Here is a 20,937-nt window from a genome sequence, read left to right as displayed (position 1 = left end):
AGAATTTAGAATTTTTGTTGTTTTGTAATTGGGCTGTAATATATGGTATACTGTATATTCTGCACACAGCTGAGAACATTTTTTCTCAGAAAACTGAAGTAGTCTCAGGCCTGGGGGATGAGGCTGGACATGGGTAGACTATCTGAGCCCTTTTAAGTCAAAAGGATTTGAGATTTGCTTTGTAAATAGCAATAAAAGGAACATCAGTTCCACATTCTAAATGGGCAAGAGCTCTGTGCGTCAGTCCCTAATCTTCATGACCTTTCTTATACTAACTGAAATTTCTACAGACTGTTTACCTTGCTGTAAACTTCAATAACATCACAGTATTTCATTTAATTCCTGTCCTGTCCCATAAGAACAGTTCTGAACAAAAGGAGGACATTGGACCCACATAGCCAGTTTGGTAGTCTAGAGCTCAGGGTCTTGAATAATTTTCCTGCTAATGTTCTTGTGGAAAAATATTATTATTAATTATTATTAGATTTGTCTGTATTTCAAAATCCTAAAACTGAATACACATGAAAGGTTGAACATTTCATGTCTCCTGTGCCTCAGAAGGCTAACAGTATCATTTTAGAACTATGCTTTTAAGCTTTTGGCATTGAGTCTCTGTCTTTTTTTTGCTTCTTTCATCTGAGGCGACCTATAGTTAGCTACGTAAAAATATAAAATGATCCCCCAGGTGGCGCACGTACGCCCGACTTGCGTCACACGCCTCACAAGAATAAAAGAAGAGACATGCGCACTGTTGCGACGTTTGCACACGTGTCTTCCATGAGAAGAGAATGCAAAGAATCGGTATGTGTTATTTGACGTAAGATTTCTGTAAGTAGTCTTCACTTTTAATTTATTAACTTCGGTTTTTAAATTATAAACTAAACGGGTAAACGTGTTTGTGCTGCTAATTGGCGATGTTAGAACTACAAGTTCAATAAAAACCGTAGTAATGGACACGGCCTAAATATACAATTTATAGCTTTAACCTATATTGATCTAAAACATCTCATTGAACTAGCAAAATATACGGGAATTGCTTGCAGGAAACCTCACTTATGTGTATTTGTTTTTTCATTACGGTGTAAACCGAAATTCTTGTCATATTGTACGTTTTTTGGGTGCATTTACTTTATCTGTGCTCCAACATCAAAAACGTAAGCCATATTATTAAAGATCAATACTACTATTAAATTATTCCTACGAGTGAAATGGTCAATAAACTCTGGTTTCCGGTGAACAGTTGGTTTCACTCGAGCCTCTTCTGGAAGAAGTCGATTCTCAGATTACGGCTCACACGCGTTTGCCGTCACTGATTACAAAATGCAGTCCGATTTTATATATCCCATATATTAGAAGAAAATGCCGGAGGATTGAGAAGGTTGAGCAGCAGCTGTGCGGCTTTAACTGGTTACAACCTCCAAAACTAATGATTCAGTTGCAGCCTCCTGTTCTGTGATAATACCATGCACAGAGCGTTGCTGCGTCTGCTTACACGTTACTCAAATTTTATTTTTATTTTTAAGCCTCCTTGCAACCAAATTAATGCCGTGATTTGTTTTACAGATTTGTTAACTGGGTCCGTGGAATCCATTATCGTCCATGAAGTTTCCGTTTAAAACGATTACTGTATTGGGTAAGTACAGCAGCTTCTTCAGCTGTCCATTAAAGAACCTCTTGCACTTAAGTGCGTTTATCGAGTTGTGCAGTTTCAGATCAACAGCATTTCACTTATTAAATTAAATTCAACCCTACTCACCATATTATTGAGGGGTTTGAAATATCATATTCGTAAATATAAAAGAAGACATTGAACGTGTTTCTCGGGAGCCTCTTTAGACGTAAAACGTTATTGTGACAAACAATTAAATATACTAGTTATAAAGATGCGGTAAGATATTGTATGTCCTTATTTTGGTAGGATGTTATGTTTTTACAAAATTAACGTTATTTACACTCATAGCTTATATATGAAAGCAACAGGCAACAGCAGAGGACAGAGAAGGCATCGGCAATTGGTTACAACTTCCTAGGACTGAAGACAATTCAGATGAAATATAACTCAAAAAACGTTTCACTTTTGTTTTACAGAGTTCTTCACTGGGTTCTTGAAATTTTTCCTAAAATGAACAATTAATATTAGGTTTAGCACAGTGATTTTCATGAGTAATCCAGAATTACCCCCTTTCTATCACACTGTGTAGTTAATATTGTCAAAATCCCTCAAGGGATAAAAAAAATTCCTTAAAATGAATAAATTGCTATGCTGCAAAACTAATCTCACCACAAATGAAAGGCTTATGAATTTACAATTTTAAATCTGAAAACTAATTTCTGAAAATGTTTGATATTACCTGCAATAGCCTGATTTACTGGGAATACTGGATTAAAGGAGGTAGCATAGGCCATTTTTCCACAATTATACTTTTTGTACTGAAAAACTGGAAGATACTTTGAGACCACAGAACCAGTTATGAATAGTATTAGCAGCCTTTATCTCGATAAAATCAAAGTTTGCCAGCCCCTTTGTGAACAAGAATATAAAAATTTGATGGTAGCTTACTGTTTGCCAGAAGATATAGGATGTACACAAACAATAAATACACCATCTTATAGAAAGTTACTATCAGATTGTGGGTTTAGTGTTGGTAGGTCCATTGAAGTTTGGGCTAAATCTAGACCATTAAGGCTGATGTGGTGAACATTGTTCTTCATAAATTAAATAAAACGTCAGACACCTTGTCACTACCAATGTACCCATTTTCCTCAAATAAAAATGGTTGTCCAAAAACCCAGTCTTAAAATCTTTTGTCATTTTACAAAAATCAATATAACTCACTCTACAACCAGTCAATAAAGACTGGGCAACAAATGCTATTATATAGGTACAAAAGATCAAATTAAAAGGTAGACTTATTAACCACCACCCTAAAGAGTGTACTACAGCAGAGATCATTTGGAAAATAGCCATACTGTAAACCAAGATTTCATTTTTTCTAATATGGTTTGATAAAATCTTAAATTTATGAATACATTTATAAAGACCTCTTACATCTCAAATTCCTTCAGCCTGTAAAATGGCCTATAACAATAAAACCTTTCTTCCTGGAGAATATTCACACATTAGAGAAAAGCAGGCTTTCATCCATTTACAATTGTTTAATAACATCAAATATTAAGCTGAAAATACGCACAGTGGATGCCTCATTTAGTCTGTTTTTAATTAAAAGGTACAGGCATGCAGTTAATTTGTCTGTTCAGAACAAAAAAACGTCATCTGCTGGTGGGTGATTTATTCAGCTTCACCTTTTAGCCAAGACTTAGCACTGGGATTTACTTTGTTTTTGGAATTTTTGTTGGTTTGGCAGCTGTCTGAAAATCTCTCTCTGGCTTTATCCCAGTTCTTCTGGTTTTTGGATTTCTGCAGTGTAACATCTTCAACAGATAACGAAGCGTTGATACCCAGTCCAGCTTGTGACTTTCGGATTTGTAACTGGATCTATGGAATGAGAAATGAAGCAATTGTAGTTGAATTTCACTCAGTAGAAATTTAGAACATTTAATCAGAACATATTAAAGGCTAAAGTTCAGGAAACACCTCCTTGAGCCTTTTGAAGAGCATATGAATACAGCAATCACCATTTTGTGGTGTGAATGGGGTATGGATACATTTGTACATCCCCTCAGAAATGTTTTTAGATTGTAGCTTTTGTTTCATTTGTACAAAAAATATCAAGATATACCTGGATTTAATGATAAACCAACTACAGTTCAGAGTTCAGCAAGGAAGTGAATATATATGGAGGCTACTCTTACGTACATAAACATTTTTACATCATTGGGTTAACTCATACATTTAATATATTTGATTTTTGTTCCTGTTTAGCAGTTTTGCTCACTGCCACAAAATTCCCATTTTCTTTCTATTAAAGAAAAATATTCCAGTAACAACACACTACTCTGTTTTGGCTGACCTTTCAACGTCACTAGGTAAGTGTATTTGGTGAAGTGGTACTTTACAGTAGACCTGAAGCCTTAGAAAAGCCGATTGTGACAGATTCTTTAGCGGGTGACTGCTTCTGCATAATCCTTTTAGGAAAGACTTACCGGATCTTTTCTCCCGGATCCGTCTTTGCCCAGTCCCTCTCCTTTCTTCCAACCCATCTTTTCAAGCATCTTCCGTCCTTTGTTACCGTCACTGATTTCCCTACAAGAGGATTGAAAGGCTGAGTCACTTACAAATTTCAAAATGACTGTGACGTTTACCTTGTAACTGACAGGATTAATATAATAGCGGCTGTCAAGATCACTACCGGTAGATCCAGCAGTCATCATAAGATAGTCACTCAAGTTTAACCCTTCAAAAAACACATCAAAAGACCTGAAGGAATAATCATTCCTAATCAATTCCTGGCAGTCTGTGAAAAGCTTCATGGACTATCTTAAATATTTTTTGTACCTCACTGCATTTTACATTTTCACCACTTACACATGCACTGAAGCTGGAGCGTCGTCTCTTTGAAAAGCCCCTTCACTACCAACAGTCTGACGACGCCTCTCTGCCCGGTCCTTGTATTTGGAGTTCTTCAAGGCTTTGGTTCCCTCATATTCGCTGTTCTATAAATTGATGATTACAAGATATTACACACAATCTGTTCTGTTGCATTATGTAAAAAACAATTAAATTAGGAGCTGAAAACTACGTATGATAGCTTCCACGTATCAGTACATTCATGGTGTTATCATTAAGGAACGCATTATGCACAGTAGCATACATCGTTCATTCTGTAAGCCAAGCACAACATCTGCAAGAACCATGGAATTATATTTAATCAAGAAACTTCAAGAATTATATGATAAATGTATTGCAAAAGATGGTGACCAAGTTGAAAAATAATGTGGTGTAGTAATGTTACCCCTTTACACGAGTTGGGCTCTATAAGTGGGAGACTGCGTTTGGTTCAAAATGAGTACTGGCATTTTTGTAACCATGACCACGCTCACGAGCAAAATTAATACCCTGTAACAGAAACCATTCACAATTTTCTTGGCTAGTTTTCTTATTGTCCTGATGTTAAGAATCAAAACATGTTATAAAAATAAACTATTACACTACACTTGAAACTTAAACTACACCATTCTTTTTACGTAAACTGTATATTGTTACTATAAATGTCAGAATCTATATCCACAAAAAGTATTGTATTATCTTAATTATTTAGAATTGTATTGTTTCACACTTGTTTTATAATTGACAATGAGCCCTTTTAATTGCCATCTCACTCTGACTGAAGGTAGGAGAACATCCCCATTTAAAAGCATAACTAACAACCTTATGTATTTCCACGTATTAATCCTTAAAAATAAAGTGCCTGTGATGTGTAGTGAGAAGTGACTCTGTGAAGAAGCCACCATCTTGGCTCAAAACACAGGCCCAGTGGTGCTGCCTTGAGCCAAGATGGCCACCAGATCACTGAAAGATGGTCCCGCCGAGTTCTTAGCACTTGGAGTAAGTGAAATTCCTAGAGAGGGAGAGGAGCTACAAGCACAGGCTCTTTGGAATTCACCAGTCCTTTGACAATTTGGTAGGCTAATAAGACCAGCCGGTAAGAAGCGGATTCTGTCTGCGCCTATGCTCCAGCCAGAAAGGAGCAAAAGAAGGCTTCATGGATAGGGGTTCTAGAGTTAGATCCAGCAGCTTTGCAGGCCTGTCGGATTTTGAAAACTATGAAAATCTGAAGATATAGCAAAAGCTACATTAGCTATTTACAGGAATCACAGGCTCTTGACAGGCAAGTTTTGTGGTAGTTCATTGGGCAGGCCCAATTAGTATGTGTGCTGCTAAGAAACAGGGCTGGCAGGAGGCTTAAACACCCGGAGGAGTGTGATATTGTTAGAGAAGGTTTTAGTGTATCTTCAGTTATTTTATTTCCTATAGCACCATTCACAACCCTTTGCCACAGAGCACTTTACAGCTTTTTATAGCAGTTAACAAAATAAGCCATGTGGGTTCAGAGGAGAGGAAAACAAACTCCCAGTGGGAGAAAATAGTCCCCCACCCTCCAAGCAGTTGGTCTATATTCTTGTCAACGAGGAAAGGGTAGGAATCTAGACCGCACAAATTAGGTCCTGATTACACCCCATGCATTAAGAGCCACAGATAGGCCATCTCAAAGAGAGAAGGGAAACAGAAACAGTAAACCTGTCTCTGTGTCAGAGATGCCAAGGTTTTAAACAAGTGCTCCTGGCCAAAAAGAATCAGCGGGGAGAGTAAAGAGAAGTAAACATGGAAAAAAGTAGTGAGAGAGAGATGCAAGAGGAAGAGGCAAGGCTGGCTTCGATGGAATCAGAATGTATGTGAATGTTCCTATGGCAAGTGGAGAGTTCATGATCTAAGAATGAATGTGATGAGTTAGTGGCAGGAACTGTACATGAGAGAAGAGACTGGGGAAGACCTGAGGGTGCATGGATTCCATTCAGTCTTCCCCAGAAAGAGAACAACAGTCTAAGAAAGCTAAGATCCAGGATGGATCCTGGAAAGAATAACAGTTGTATGCCATCATCCATGAGCAGTACAAGTTAGGATGGTCAGAATGTTAAGGGCTGTCTTTGTCACAATGGCATGAATTCATTTTTGGAAAACTGAGGTGTGGTGATCACTACAAGTCTTAATTCACCACAGACATAAAGCTAATATTTTCCATTTCTAAAAGCTGGTGTTTTGGTTAAGCTAAAAATCAAATGAACAAATCATTTGGATCATCAGAAGCCCTTGTGTTCCAAAGAAGCAATTTTTTGTATTATTGTATGCATGAAGAGCATCAGATAACATTTCGATTAAGCTCTCATAAAAGCAACGTACTTTTAATCCATACTTGACTTTCATCTGCTTCAGCTCTTTCTGTCGTAGGATTTCCTTATCTTCTTTGGTTAGTACTAGTCCAATAAATAAAACACTGAGTTAGACAGGAACTTTAAAATTAACACGATTAAGGGAGGGAACTGTTTTGAGGAAAGCTGATAAGACAGACAGTAACAGTACTGAAGCAGTCATCAAACCAATTCAAAAATACATGTGCACCCAGGGTAAATTTGCAAAGTGAAATGTGACTGGTTACATTTAATAATAAAGGCAAGCAACAATTCTCATTGAGTTTAAGAACAAAGAAAATGAACATTTCTAGTTCATTTTCACTAGGGGAAAACCAGCAATTTCTTGTTTTTCCACCTGATCTGCTGTGTACATAGATTGCTGGAACGATGTTGCTGCAATGCATCACCCTTTGCTTCAGTGGCAGATGAAATGAGTCACGTCCTGTATGTAAAGCACTTTGCGATCCTTTGGGATGCAAAGTGCTGTATACACGTAATTATAAGTTGTAAACTCCTTGATTAAGCTTAGCTTATTAACAAAATGCAGTAGACAATTATATGGATATTAAAATTTCAGTGTTGTCTCGTGTACCACTCATTTAGCAGCATAATCATTCTGCTAGTAACCAGCCACGTCCACTTTTGGCTTAACAGGCAGCTAAGACTTTTCACACTATGCCAATGGTACTTGAACTGTTTTACTCTACTATTAGAAAGTACCCACCGTGTTTTTTTACATAATTCTTTAAAAAAGTGGCCATTTTTTTTCTGTGAGCTCTTCAATTTTAATATTTGATAAAAATGCCAAAATAAAAAATATGTACATGATTTGTTCCATTTCTTGCAATGTCCTGGGAAACATTAAAAACACTCTCCATTAATGGTGTGTGTGTCATTTTCTGTAATTCTTGCTGTAATTTTCTGTTGGGTCAATATGAATCAAATCAGACTGGAAGATTTTTCTCCAGTGGGAGAATTAGGAAGTTGCATTTCAAAATGGGTTTGAAAGGAAACTACGAGAGAGTCTGCCCACCAACACTCACCACTTGCCTCTTCCTTCTTGTTGCGGCTCACGTGAGCTATGACCTGCCCTGGCTCACATCCATCACACGTCTCGTTCCCAGTGTGGATGTGAAAAGATAAAACTGTGTCCCCCATCTTTATTTCATCCCCGTGTGTCAAAGTGAAGGGCTCGCATTTAGATTTAGGCTAGAAGCAAAGCAGAATTTAAGTTCATGTACTATTTTTTGTTAAAAAAAAACTTTGCCTCTACAACACATATATTGAAAACAGAATTCATGAACTCCTACCTGCAAAATTCTGTTCCCATTTATGACTGTCCCATTTTGACTTCCCTGGTCCACCAGTACATAGCTTTGCAAGTCAAGGTCAAAGTATACTTCTGCATGAAACTAAAGCAACAAGTCATCAGTATATTCATCATTACAGGATTATAACTAATCCACAAACTGATTCTTAATTTTACATAATTCACTTTCACTACTTTTATCAGGAGTAATGTTTTATTGCCACAGATGGTCAAATCATCAAAAACGAATCTATCAATCATCTGCCTACACAAGGTACATCTGTTCAACATAAAATGTACAAATTGTATATCACAGCATTGAAAATCAGGGAATAAAAACTAATTGCAACATTTCAAGCTCACAATGAATTCAAATCTTACCTTACTAACACCCATTTCAGGTATTCTTATAGTATGTTCCATCTCTTTCTCTCTGCAAACACAAACCGCGTTTAAAAAAATTGAAGCAAATCTGACTTTAAACTTTCTTGTTAACTGCTGTATATTAGTTCATACTCAAGTTAAACTCAAATGCAAAATGAAGTCTACAAGCCTAGTTTGGTTTATTTCTAGTCCTGTTTGGCCTTATTTCGCCATATGTATCGTGCTGTACTGAAACTAGAATGAAAACAGTTTCATTAGGTTACAGGGTGCAATTTGTGAAACAGTTGATTGACACATGGTAGCCATGACTTTCTATGTAGCAACATCTCTCAAGATTGCAAAGGAACAGGTAAAGGTGTATTCCGTGCTGAAAGTAGAAGATAACAGCCGAAACGTCTCTTGTCGTTGTGTCCTTTTTATTGTCGTGCCAAAAAGCTGTCTTTTTTTTTTCCTTTCAGCATGGAATAAACCTTTACCTGGTCCTTTGCGGCCTATGCATGCTGACTCGGCTACCTACCTGAACTTCTCTCACGTTTGACAGGGATCCTGCCCTAATCTATGTATAACACATTTCACTCCAATGAGCGAAACAGTTTAAGAAAAGCCATCGACTGTATGTCTTCCGACAAATTGTGATCACTCGGCTTGTTCTTCAAACTTTATACGCAAAGGATTGGACTGTTTTCACTCGGTAGAAAATACCGTAAAGTGGCTTCCACACAACAGTAGACATTACCTCCCGATTGTGGCTGGTTTATCTGCAGTAATGATAAACAAAGTCCCAGTCTGGAGCACTGGTGAACGGACAACAGTCACTCTCACACACGGTGGCCATGCTTCTTCGCAGGCTTAAAAAAAGATGAAAAAGTTACAATACTAAAATGGTAGTATTTTTACAATCTAAGCAAGAATTCCAGGACTGTTAAGTATAAATGTCCAACTTTACCAAAATAAAACTAAAGGATTTAATGTTATGTCCCATTTATGTAACTAATTTGTAATTGCAGGCTTCTGTTCAACCCAGACCAGCACTGTACTTTTGGCATGGCCAAGACAAATATACACACATCCTTCCAGAGATGTACTGTCATTTAAGGCCTATCCTCTTTTTTTGCATGAAATCCATGTTAACTGTAGCAGTTATAAAATAGGGAAAGTACATCGTAATGACTGTGATCTGTCCAGCAGATGCTCAGCAAGCTGTAATTGCTCTTATTGGGAGACAATCAAATGTTCATCCAGATTAGTATAACCCCACCCTCTCCCACAGAAAGCTAATAAAATCTGCATGGCATCACAACTGGACTCCCAGAATAACGCTGTTAACTATTGATTGACTTAAATGTCTTAGACCCAGCTGATACCAAGGCTATTCTATTTTTTTTTAATTCTACATTTTTAAAGACATTGAATAATTTAGAAATACCAAAATTTTACCATCTTGAGAACCAAATTTTCAGCGACATACTCGTTGTTCATATAAAGCTTTTTGAACATCCCTTTTGTTTAAAGGTGGAGGAGAAATTCTCATCTCAATAGTTAGAAAATTGTTTCTATTTGTAATTACCAACTTTCTATTTTAAGGCAATATTAATATCTTGAACATTAAAAATGACTCAGCTGCACAGTTGGGATTGTATACACTTCACCTTTCACCTGCAAGAATGGCAAACTTGCAAATATTACTATGAAAATTGCAGCTGTATTTCACAGCAGCAGATTAAAACTGAGTTGTGTTCCCAAGGGAGTTAAAAATGTTGGGTATCTGACAATTCTACAAGTTAGGCCTCTTCTCACCTTCCGGGTCATCCTCCTGGTCACTAAAGTCACTGGCCGTTAGTTCTTCAGAAGAATTCTCCTCCCTTTCAGACTCAGTGATTTCTCCCTCTTCCAGCTCACTCTCTGCTTCAGTCTCCGCATCATCACTTTGACTCCCCTGCGTAATCTGATTTGAATCCTCCATCATTTCAACATCTTTCTTCCCTAAGACACTAGAGATGTGGCTCTCAGGACTCTCATCTCTCACTCTAGTAGGCAATCCCATCTTCTTTCGTTTTTGTTCCAATCTCTTTCCTTCGGCCAGTTCCTCTTGAGAAACTCCTCCTTGTGCCTTCCAGTCTTCAGTTCTGAGCTCCTAATACAGGACTTTGCACAGGTTAGTCCAAAAGATGTGTTTCCACTTTCCTTTTTCTTTTTATATAAGATTACTGCTTGTGTGTCTGGTCTCTTGTGTGTATTTTGTGAATTGTATGAAAAGACTCATACATGTAATCATACATGTACTCAAATAATTGAGATCATCACTGTTTCACGGTTTCTCAGGTTTTCAAGTAAACTAAATTACTGTTGCTGTAGTAGTAAAAGTGTTCTACAGTAATCAAGGGGTTGTTTCTCTACATAGACTACAAATTAAAACATAAAATAAAAAGTTCTACATGTCCTTACCAGTAATTTGGATGACAACCTTGTACAATGTCCTTCATACTATATCTATATCTTGTTACACACATTTTCCTTCCTGATAAGGTGCTCTGCATGAATGAATGTTATCTTCACAATACCAAAGTGATGGACTATACATTTCATATCTGTACAGACTTTAATTCATTGAGTATTGCCACAATCAGTAATCTACACTACCAAGTGCAACCAAAACCAAACAATAAACATGCTCTCAAAAGACTGACCCCTTTCTGTTGTCTACAGATAAGACTCCAGGTCAGAAACAAAGCAATCTTGCCCAATGCCTGGAGTTACCAGTTAAAGCCTTGTTAGCTCTAAAGTGTACTGAGAAGTACAGTGCACGCTCCAAGATCACAAGAACAGCTCTTTCGAGAGCAGACTTTTCCAATCAGAAAATAAAAGGCAGGTCTCTATCTCAGCAGGAAGAGCCCTTGTTACATGATACATTATAATGCTGCAGTCATAAATCTATGCCTATTCGAAAGAATGCTACTTCCTGCTTTAATGCTGCATCTGTCACACAACTCATTTACAAAAACCTCTGTGTTATATGTAGGCTCTTATCTTTTAGTATGCTAGTCTCACAGGACAATAGTCAAATCCTAATCAGCTGTAAACCACAAAGTCACAATTATTCCTCAATGTTTATAACACATCTGCTGCCAAAGCCATGGCAACTATTTCCCCTACTAAAGGTCAACAACATACTGTTTGCATTACACCAAAATCAGTGATAATGTATACAATCCCAGTGTGACTAACTGCCCGTGAGCTTTAGAAATTAAACAATGCAACCCCTAATCCATCTTCTTTTGAAGAGATCTTATTTTTCAGCACAAAACAATACTGGGTTTTGGTATTAAAATACGGCCACATTTACTACCATCAGTTTAACATGAAGATTTTCTACTGAAATGGCAAATGGTAATACAACGGGTGTACCTTGACTTGCAGTCATTCTCCCAAAAGAGGAAATCTTCATGTTAGCCAATGATTTAGTGAGGACTTCTACCTAGAGGTAGGAGGAATTGCAAGTAATAAAATACATTGGAGAGACAAGGACAGGCTATTTTATTCAGCACTAAACCATTACTTAAAATATTAAGGGATAGCACAGCTGTGGAGATATAGACTACGACTAGCGGCGACTAGCTGAAAGAGATGTGAATATAAAACTGAGAAAACAAATTCATGTTTCCTTGCATTGTAGCATTAATCCTACATTTGTAACAGGCATTAGAACATAAAAAACACTGCAAATAAGATTTACCCATATTGGTTAAGTAGCTAAGGGAATCCAAAATTTTACCAAAGCCATTTCTTAAAAGATGACTAAAGTTTAGGCCTAATCAACCCAGCTGAGTAACCTGTTCAAGACACCCACAACTCTTTGTGTAAAGAAGTGCTTCCAACTGTTCATAAGTTCCCAACTGTGACCTCATGTCCTTGTGCTACTGAGCGTGAAACAATCCCCATGTTATACTACCTATACCCTGTAGGACTTTGTATATAACATCAAACAATTTCCTCCTATGTAGACTGAATATATTTAGCTCCCTCAACCTGTCTGTATACAACAGTCCCCATGTAAAGGCTTTAAGGAAGTAAAGGTTGAAAACAAAACCTGTACTCTGAAACGCACAGCATATAAATGTTATGGTTATGTTATGATAAATGTTATGGAACTTATCTCAGCAAGCAATAGGAACAAGGGTACACCCTGTATGAGACACCTGTCCATCGCAGGGCAAACACAGACACACTCACACCAGGGCCAATATTCCCAGAAGCCAATTAACCTAGAAAACAACAGCATCCAAAGGAAACTCAAACTAGGAGAGAACACACAAACTCCATGAGATAACACCCCAGGTCCAGAACTGAACCCAGTGCCTCATCACTGCAAGGCAGAAATATTAACTACTGGGCCAACCAAACATAATTCTGGTACATTGTACTTAACCGTCATGGCAAATTGAAAAAAAAAACTGTCTAAATCTGTAGTGCACTATAGAGTTTAACTTTTATGACTTTTTGGATAAAGAAAGTTAAACTCAAGTCACTAAAGTGAATATCAAGCTGACCGCAAATCTGCAGACCTTATAACAAAAGATTTTTACAAAAAGCACTGGATTTTACATTATCAATAGTGGTTGGCATCTGACAGGGAAATTTAAGTAAATGGTGACAATACATTAATATCTACTTGTTCAATCTGGAATACTTGTTAGGTACTGCACACAACAGAAATTAGAGTTTTTATGCGCTATACTGCTCCAGCAAAGGGAGGTCCTGACAGCTCCTGCGCAATGATCAAACAGACATTTTTTTTCTTCCTCTTGTCATTTCTCAACATCCCATATATTAAGAAAACTGAAAAAAAGAGGATTATTAGGTCTGTCTTCCATTCTTGCCCGTTTCAAAATCATTAACCGTTACATTGCAGATGTGCGTCTTGAGACATAATGGAAGGGCAGCCGTTAAAACATCAGGATAATAAGTAGCAACTCACTGTTTTTAATTTTAATGAACTAAATCAGATACTAAACCTTACTGTACTACCAGTAAACATTTTGTATATTTTTAAGTCAAACATTTACAAACTTAATAAAAAGGGGGAGGCCATTCTTCCGTTCTTATGCATTTTTCTAAACTGCTTTCTGAAACAATACCTCAATTACACAAACATGAAGTTACACACGCAGTATGACCATTACCCTAAAAGATGCACCTAATCAGGAATTTACTCTTCAAAAAATGTTTTTTTGAAAACTGAGACACTCCTGTGAAACAGTGATGCCCACAAACCACATTCTTCTGATAAATAAAGCAGACAAATTCAGACATAATAGTCATTCAGTTATGCACTGGACTATGCATACCGTAATGTACATTCAGCTAACTGACAAGAAGAGCAGTTTTTGAGAGGCTGGTGTTATGTTGCCCTTAATGTAGATAACTATAAACCAGCTTTAAAATTGAGCTGTACAAATGTGTAATTACACATCAATATAAGTAGCCGTCTGTACTATATCACAATACTGAAATATCCAAGTTAAGATACATTTTCAAATATAATTTTCACCTTGAAATTAATGTACTATTCAAATAAACAGTATGTTCTGATATTGAGGCTCCAGATCCACATGCTTAAGGTTACACAGCTAATTATCATAAAAAGAACTTCCAGTGTCATGTGTTTTTTGCACAGTACATATGGAATACTACCTTGACATCTTGGGCTGATGCCTTTTCTGTTCCTTTCCTTCGCTTCTTCCCTTTTTTGTCCTGGCTTGGCTCTGAATTCTGCTGATGTGCTTGCACCTCCACTCGAGAATGAAACTGATAGCGCCCGCTTTCAGCATCATAGTAATAATACATCCCTGTGTTAGCATCATAGTACAGCTGGCTTGTCTGTCAAAAAAGAAACATTTTTTTCGCTGCAAAGGGTAATTTGATTATTTGAGAAATTATCATCTATTAAGATATCTACTTGTCTCACCCCTAAATTACAGATTTTTTTTTATTAAAGCTATTTGGCTATCATGCTATTGGAGCATATGGAACTACATCAGAACAAAAATATATCCATTTATGTCTTTTCAAAATGTTTTTTCACATCTGAGTATCTTAAAATATTAATCACACTACATAAAACAATACATTTCTAAATCAAAGTTCAAGTTCATTTATGATTTAGCAATAGATTTAGGTGATATCTTGGCTGTAACAGCACAGATTATTATATTGAACCCCTAAAACATTAATAACATGCACAAATTCACAAACATTATGTAACTTTAGAAAACCTAAGCAAATGTGAGACTTGTACCGAGTCATAGTAGAAACCTGTGTTGTGATCATAATACATCCCGGAGTTTTCATCAAACACAAATCCCGTCTGAGAGACTGCCTCTTCAGCTGTAGCTCTTAGGATGTCTGCTATGGAGGTGCTGTCTGATTCCTATTTCAAAATCACAGAACATAAAACATGGTTAATATTTTCCCCCCAAAAAAACATTATTTCACCTTACATTTTCAAGTAATAATATTTTTTTCTTAACATGAATTGCTAAACTTCAATGAGCAATTCTAATTTAAAAAGGCACAGAGAGAAATAGGATGCCAGAAACATTGATTGAAATGTAAGAGGAATAGCTTTGAAGCAACACTAAAATCAAAGACGAATGATCTGATATCCAGGGAGCAAGCATAGAAGACTCCAAAGGCATAGAATTCTTTTTAGATCAAAGTGAACATTCAAAGACCCATTTCAAGTAAAAAGTAACAATAACTCAAACAAAGCTGATGTAAAAGCATTTTCCATCAAAGTATTTCCAACAATGAAGCTGCATATCCAGCTTGAAGTCTCTTACCATATTTCTGTAACTCAGAAAAATGATTTGAGGCAACATGAGTGCTAAGGTTCTATTACCAATCACAAGGTCTCAACAAGATTTGCAAATCAGACTCAAAGATCAAAATTATAAATATGACCCTGTGTAAACATAGAGAAGACCATCACTGCTGTTTAGTCCTTTTAACTGGTATAGGGATTGTTGTACAGAGAGACTAAAAGTTAAAATTCCAAAAACATGAATTAAAAAAAGCACACTCTTAACCGCACTCCCAACAATACATACTTGAACTGAAATACTGGTCTCCTTCTCTGGTTCATTGACATTTTCTTGGGAATGTTGAGCTGCAGGCTGAGTATCATGGTTCGGATACAATTCAGTGACAAGGTCTTCTGGTGTCTCTGGATTTGATTCTTTTGCCTCATTCCCACTCTGATAATAGCTTCCATAGTAGTAGTGGTAGTCTATCAGATTAAAATGCAAACCTCCAATCAAAAGAATAACCTTATTTCCTTGGTAACACTATTAGAAAATGCAGATTCTTTTAGCTATTTTATTATGGATTATTTAAAGCATAAAAAGACACTACTGAAATCCCCACAGAAAATCAATTGCTAAAGCATTGCAGATTTATATGGAATACGATGGAGCCAGATTTACAGTATGAACTAGCTACTTGGTCTTTACATAAAGATTTTAATTATACACAGTTTATAAATAGTGAGGAAAAATTGCTCCCATCATTTCAAAATTTTAGTACGAAACATATTTACCAGAGTCAGTCCAGGAATAGGCAGTTTCAGTCTGCGTTTCTGCGTCCGCTCTGTTTTTCTCCCTCTTTTTTCTATCATGAATTTCCTTGCTTAAATTATCAACCTAATGTAAATGAGATCAAATTAACAGGAGTGAACTTATATAACAAAAGAAAGATTCTTATGGTTATTCTTATTGTTTTTTTTATTCACCATTATTTAATATGTAATTCCAATTTAACTTCACTTAAGGACTCTTCATTGACAAGTACAGCTCCATCATCCTTACAGAAAACATCAACCATGTCAAATGCTTATAATTGTAACTGAAACACTAACAAAACAAGTGTCTAATAATTGTCAGAAAATATGCCTGCTTTATTCTGTACATGGAAATAAATAGGGTATAAAAAATGTCAACAGACCTCTGATACACCTGGGTAATTCAGTTTAAAAATAAAAAAACACCCCAATCTAATCTATCAAACGCTTTCAGTATGTCAACAAAAGAAAAACAAACCTAATCCGGAACCATTAAGAAAAATTGTTAATCTTCTTAAATCTGTCACTGCACTACACCCTACTATAAATTCTGATTGTACAGTAACTAGTGAATAAAATGTCCTGCAAGACTCTAAAAGTTATTTTTGAGGAACACTTTTAAATGATTGTAAAGAAACCACAACAGTCAGTTCAACTACTAGGCCTATGTCAACCTAAGCCTTATTTTCCATAACGAAAGAGCTCCCCTTCATGCCTCATCAAATTAAAAATTTTAGAGTAGCAAGTAAAAAACATTACACCTGACTGAAGTCACTTCTGAAAATAAAGTTTAATCATTTTGAAAAGCAGAACTTGACTGCTGAATTTCTGATTTATTGCATGTGCCCTTGGGTTCTGTTTAATGGACATTTAACCAAGATTACAAAAATTAGGCTTTACCTTAAACAATCTGGTACATACATTAACTGGACCAGTTCAGTTCTTTCCAACTTTTAAATTAACATGGCATATTCAACATTTATTGAAAATAATTCCATTATACACCCTAAACTAAATACTGAAATGCACTGCATAATGCTTCTATTCTCTTTAGTCTCTTGATGTCCAATACATTTAACACAACAGGGTATTATTTACATACCTGAACTGTAATGTTTAGTTTAAAATCTTTGTTTCATGCAATGCTCTGAAATTGCCAGTCTTTTTTTTTTATTCTGAGCTTAGACTTATGTTACATACAAAATCATATTGTTGCAGAGTCCAACTACAATAAAAAATCCAAGATGAACCATTGTGCATCCCACTATTCAAATAATTTTACCCTGGTACACAAAAATTACAGGCCAGGGTCCTTACAATCACAGAAGGGATTCACACCAGAATTTAAAAAGCATCTCAAAGACAACAGAGGAATATTTATAGTGCAATTTTAATGGGAAAAGCCATAAGTGCACAAAGGTGTATTTTCTAAAGAAGAAACATTTTAGTGCATTTTCTTTTAAGAAAAAGCTCATATTATCATATATAACACAGTTCATACCAATTCTTACTTTCCTAAGATATACCCTTAGCAGTGACAATGAGTTCCATTTAAAACTCAAGACTGCATTTATACCTGTTTCCGTAAATCATTGTTGTAGCTTTCGGTGGTCTTATACAGCCGCTCGGTTTGATTAAGCTGCTTCTGTAACTTGCGCAGCTCAGTCTTGCAGCTTTTCAGCTCCTCCTCCAGAGTCTCCACTTTCTGCCGGAGTTCCGACAACTCAGTCTCAGAGCCTTGCTCCCCATTTGCTGCCATCTTGAACTTCACTTCTATGAAACAGGACAACAATTAGACAAGATTTAAGAATTCAACAACACAGTATTTCTGTGTGTGGTATCACTTGCCTTCTTCAGGGAAGAGTTCCAAAATAAACGTGTAATTCAAGAAATTTAAAATACTAAATATGTTCTATTTAAATCATATGTTATTGAGGTTATTTAGTCAGTAGACATATCGCTCTGCAACTCACAACTGCCAATCCACTGAAGCTAAGCAGGTGTGAAGCTGGTCAGTACCTGGATGGGAGACCTCCTTGGGAAAAACTAAGGTTGCTGCTGGAAGAGGTGTTAGTGGGGCCAGCAGGGGGAGCTCACCCTGTGGTCTGTGTGGGTCCTAATGCCCCAGTATAGTGACGGGGACACTATACTGTAAACAGGCGCCGTCCTTCGGATGAGACGTAAAACCGAGGTCCTGACTCTCTGTGGTCATTAAAAATCCCAGGGCGTTTCTCGAAAAGAGCAGCGGTGTAACCCCGGCGTCCCCGGTTTCCCATTGGCCTTTACCAATCATGGCCTCCTAATAATCCCCATCTATGAACTGGCTTCATTACTCTGCTCTCCTCCCCACTGATAGCTGATGTGTGGTGATCGTTCTGGCCAGGTGGATGCTGCACATTGGTGGTGGTGGAGGGGTGGTGGTGGTGGAGTCCCCATTACCTCTAAAGTGCTTTGAGTGGAGTGTCCAGAAAAGCGCTATATAAGTGTAAGCAATTATTATTATTAGTAGTAGTATTTAGCGATGGGGTGGCTCTGTGGCTAAGGATCTGTGCCTGTGGCTGGAAGGTTGCTGGTTCGTCTCACACATCCGGCAGAGGAATCCTACTCCTTTGGGCCCTTGAGCAAGGCCCTTAACCCCAACTGCTCCAGGGGCACAGTATAAATGGCTGACCCTGTGCTCTGACCCCAAGCTTCTCTCCCTGTCTGTGTGTCTCATGGAGAGCAAGTTGGGGTCAAGTGAAAAGACAAATTCCTAATACAAGAAATTATAAATTGTATATGGCCAATGAAGTGATCTTAAACAGGAGTCTATTCATAAAGTTTAATTGATGCAATATGATTTATGGAGGCCCAAAGAACAATACGCTGCCAAAATAATTTAAAGATCAATAAGAAACTCATTAACAAAAATCATCTACAGACCCTTAACACTAATTTTATAGATCACCTTTTCATCATTTCAAAGCAGTACACCATAAGACTATCTAGCAATATATAGCCGTACATTAAAACAGTACCAGAATTCAAAGCATAACTACATTTTGACGAGATGATGTATCTACGAATAATAAAAAGGACAGAACATCTGTTGGTGATAAACGTGGATACCTCAGCCACAGTGCCCACACCACATTTGTGCTTGTGAATGTAATCGGTGTTCTTTTAATACAATGTTAAGCCACCTGCAGGAAGCTGAACATTGGTCACTGTGACAAATAGAACTGAAAACAAACGACTTGTGGTTTACCGAACGAAGTGTTTATACTTCCACTGTACAGCGAATATAACGCACTGAATATCTAACATGAATTAATGCATCACATATTGCAACAGTGATTAGAGCACATTTTAATCTTACCAATGTTTCGCTTGCTCAGAAAGCTACATGATTTCCGGAGCCAAGCAGCGAATGTCTGGTTCCCTCTTAAAGTCCGCTAAGCCGATTAACCTGTAAAGTGAAAATAAACATTACATAACTACCTCGCATCTTTTGCTTTTTCAAAGTCATTTTTTTCTGTTTTATAATAAAGAAAGTTACTGTTTGAAAAGCTGCGTTGTTTACACTTCACCGCAACGAAGACCGCCATGTTTGTCTAGCGTAAGAACATTACGAACTGCGTCACTTCCTTTTTTGTAATCGCGTGTCCGCAATGATTTCTTCATTGCCTTTGGGGTTTCCACGAGAAAAGTGCCTTTTGGCGCAAGAAAGGATTTTACCACAAGAGGGCAGCAAAGCTCTATGGTGTCTCCCATTCACACGGGAGAAATTCAAATGTTTATCTTTCAATAGGCAGTCACAAAAAGTCGTTATTATTTTTATAAGAATAATAAGCACCATAAAAGACACAGTGCGAAAATCTAGTTTTACTTATGAGGTGTGAGTATTCGAACACCGTGTATTCTTTTTCTTGAGTTGAACATACGCGTTTTTACTGAATATGATACCAATATTAAAACAAATAAGAACATATTAAATTCTAATGCTGATATTAAAAGTAAAGCTAATGTCGGTGTTTGCGACTTTTTCGTATTCGCAATTTAAATGGATGAAAATGGATTTTAATGCATTTGTGATGGTACACACCAGGTTACACGTGCTACAGCCCTTCACTAATACAGGACAAACTTGCTAGTTGAATGTACCCCTTTTCTTATGTTTACGCGTCTATATAGAATAGTACTAAGAAATATAAATATGCAGGAAAAGATTCGGTTCAAGATATCTTTCACCGATTAGCATTGTTGTTCATACTTTTTTCACATTACATTGGCAGGACCACTAGCACAAAAGTACCAGCACAGAGCTTAATAGGATTAACGTTGGCAGGCAGTATCTGTTACTATATTGTCCATTCTGGATATGCACTCTGTGGATATCTGAAAGGAAAATGCTATAAAAATACAAACTTGTGTAGTCGCTATGCTCTTTTTCTCTTCATTTTGTCCACATTTTCTTCTGTTTAGAGCACAAAGTATCCTAAAATAGGACGTTCCAGTTCCCAGTAATCATATTTAAGATTAGCATACAGGTAACTACATCTTTTAAAAAACAATTTCAGCCCACTGAAAAAAGTCAACATATTTGTGGGAGGAAAAAATTAAAAACACTTTTTAAATAATGCAATGGACCGGACCAAGAAGATGTCTCCGTTTGGAAGTCTGAACCCTTGATATTTTAATAAAATGGAGCCATCATTACAATTGCATGTTTCCGATTTTAATAACTATCCATGTGCAATAATAAAACATAAGTTTACAT

General features: G+C 36.8%; 1 protein-coding gene, 1 long non-coding RNA gene and 1 other non-coding gene across 5 annotated transcripts; 2 read left to right on the top strand and 1 right to left on the bottom strand.

Annotated features, from left to right (window-relative positions):
• The first annotated feature begins 755 nt into the window (after positions 1–755).
• Positions 756–2,812, top strand: LOC148837702 (uncharacterized). The gene is made up of 3 exons (XR_016090889.1): positions 756–828; positions 1,564–1,633; positions 2,089–2,812. It is a non-coding gene; the product is annotated as an uncharacterized LOC148837702 (long non-coding RNA).
• LOC148837703 (small nucleolar RNA SNORA47) lies at positions 1,364–1,491 on the top strand. The gene has a single exon (XR_016090892.1). It is a non-coding gene; the product is annotated as a small nucleolar RNA SNORA47 (small nucleolar RNA).
• Positions 2,813–3,141: 329 nt separating the features above from the next.
• aggf1 (angiogenic factor with G-patch and FHA domains 1) lies at positions 3,142–19,794 on the bottom strand. Of its 3 annotated transcripts, none has more exons than XM_088912407.1 (16): positions 19,717–19,794; positions 19,537–19,626; positions 17,755–17,951; positions 16,158–16,260; positions 15,670–15,848; positions 14,859–14,990; positions 14,255–14,440; positions 11,969–12,038; positions 9,300–9,411; positions 8,561–8,612; positions 8,181–8,282; positions 7,914–8,079; positions 6,860–6,933; positions 4,487–4,614; positions 4,105–4,204; positions 3,142–3,496 (listed from the first exon to the last, which is right to left on the bottom strand). In XM_088912407.1, exons 3-16 carry the CDS (start codon positions 17,935–17,937, stop codon positions 3,290–3,292), a joined length of 1,794 nt encoding a protein of 597 aa, XP_088768533.1. In that variant the 5' UTR covers positions 17,938–17,951; positions 19,537–19,626; positions 19,717–19,794; the 3' UTR covers positions 3,142–3,289. The 3 variants fall into 3 exon arrangements, with proteins under 3 accessions (XP_088768533.1, XP_088768530.1, XP_088768532.1); XM_088912404.1 differs by lacking the exon at positions 11,969–12,038 and adding an exon at positions 10,361–10,697; XM_088912406.1 differs by lacking the exons at positions 6,860–6,933; positions 7,914–8,079; positions 11,969–12,038 and adding an exon at positions 10,361–10,697.
• Between the last annotated feature and the right edge of the window lie 1,143 nt (positions 19,795–20,937).

Source organism: Atractosteus spatula, chromosome 3 (genome assembly GCF_055471065.1).
Source record: "Atractosteus spatula isolate fAtrSpa1 chromosome 3, fAtrSpa1.hap1, whole genome shotgun sequence".
Taxonomy (NCBI): Eukaryota; Metazoa; Chordata; class Actinopteri; order Semionotiformes; family Lepisosteidae; genus Atractosteus; species Atractosteus spatula.
This window is presented reverse-complemented; position numbering and strand designations above follow the sequence as displayed.

What these genes read in the sequence shown, in the direction of transcription:
- aggf1 (XM_088912404.1), bottom strand. Translation starts at nt 17,937, where the DNA reads ATGGCAGCAAATGGGGAGCAAGGCTCTGAGACTGAGTTGTCGGAACTC. An exon ending in CAAGAAGGAAGAGGCAAGTG is followed by an intron (nt 6,934 to 7,913) that starts GTGAGTGTTGGT and finishes TTATTGGACTAG; the next exon opens with TACTAACCAAAGAAGATAAG. An exon ending in AAGTCAAGTATGGATTAAAA is followed by an intron (nt 4,615 to 6,859) that starts GTACGTTGCTTT and finishes ATCAATTTATAG; the next exon opens with AACAGCGAATATGAGGGAAC.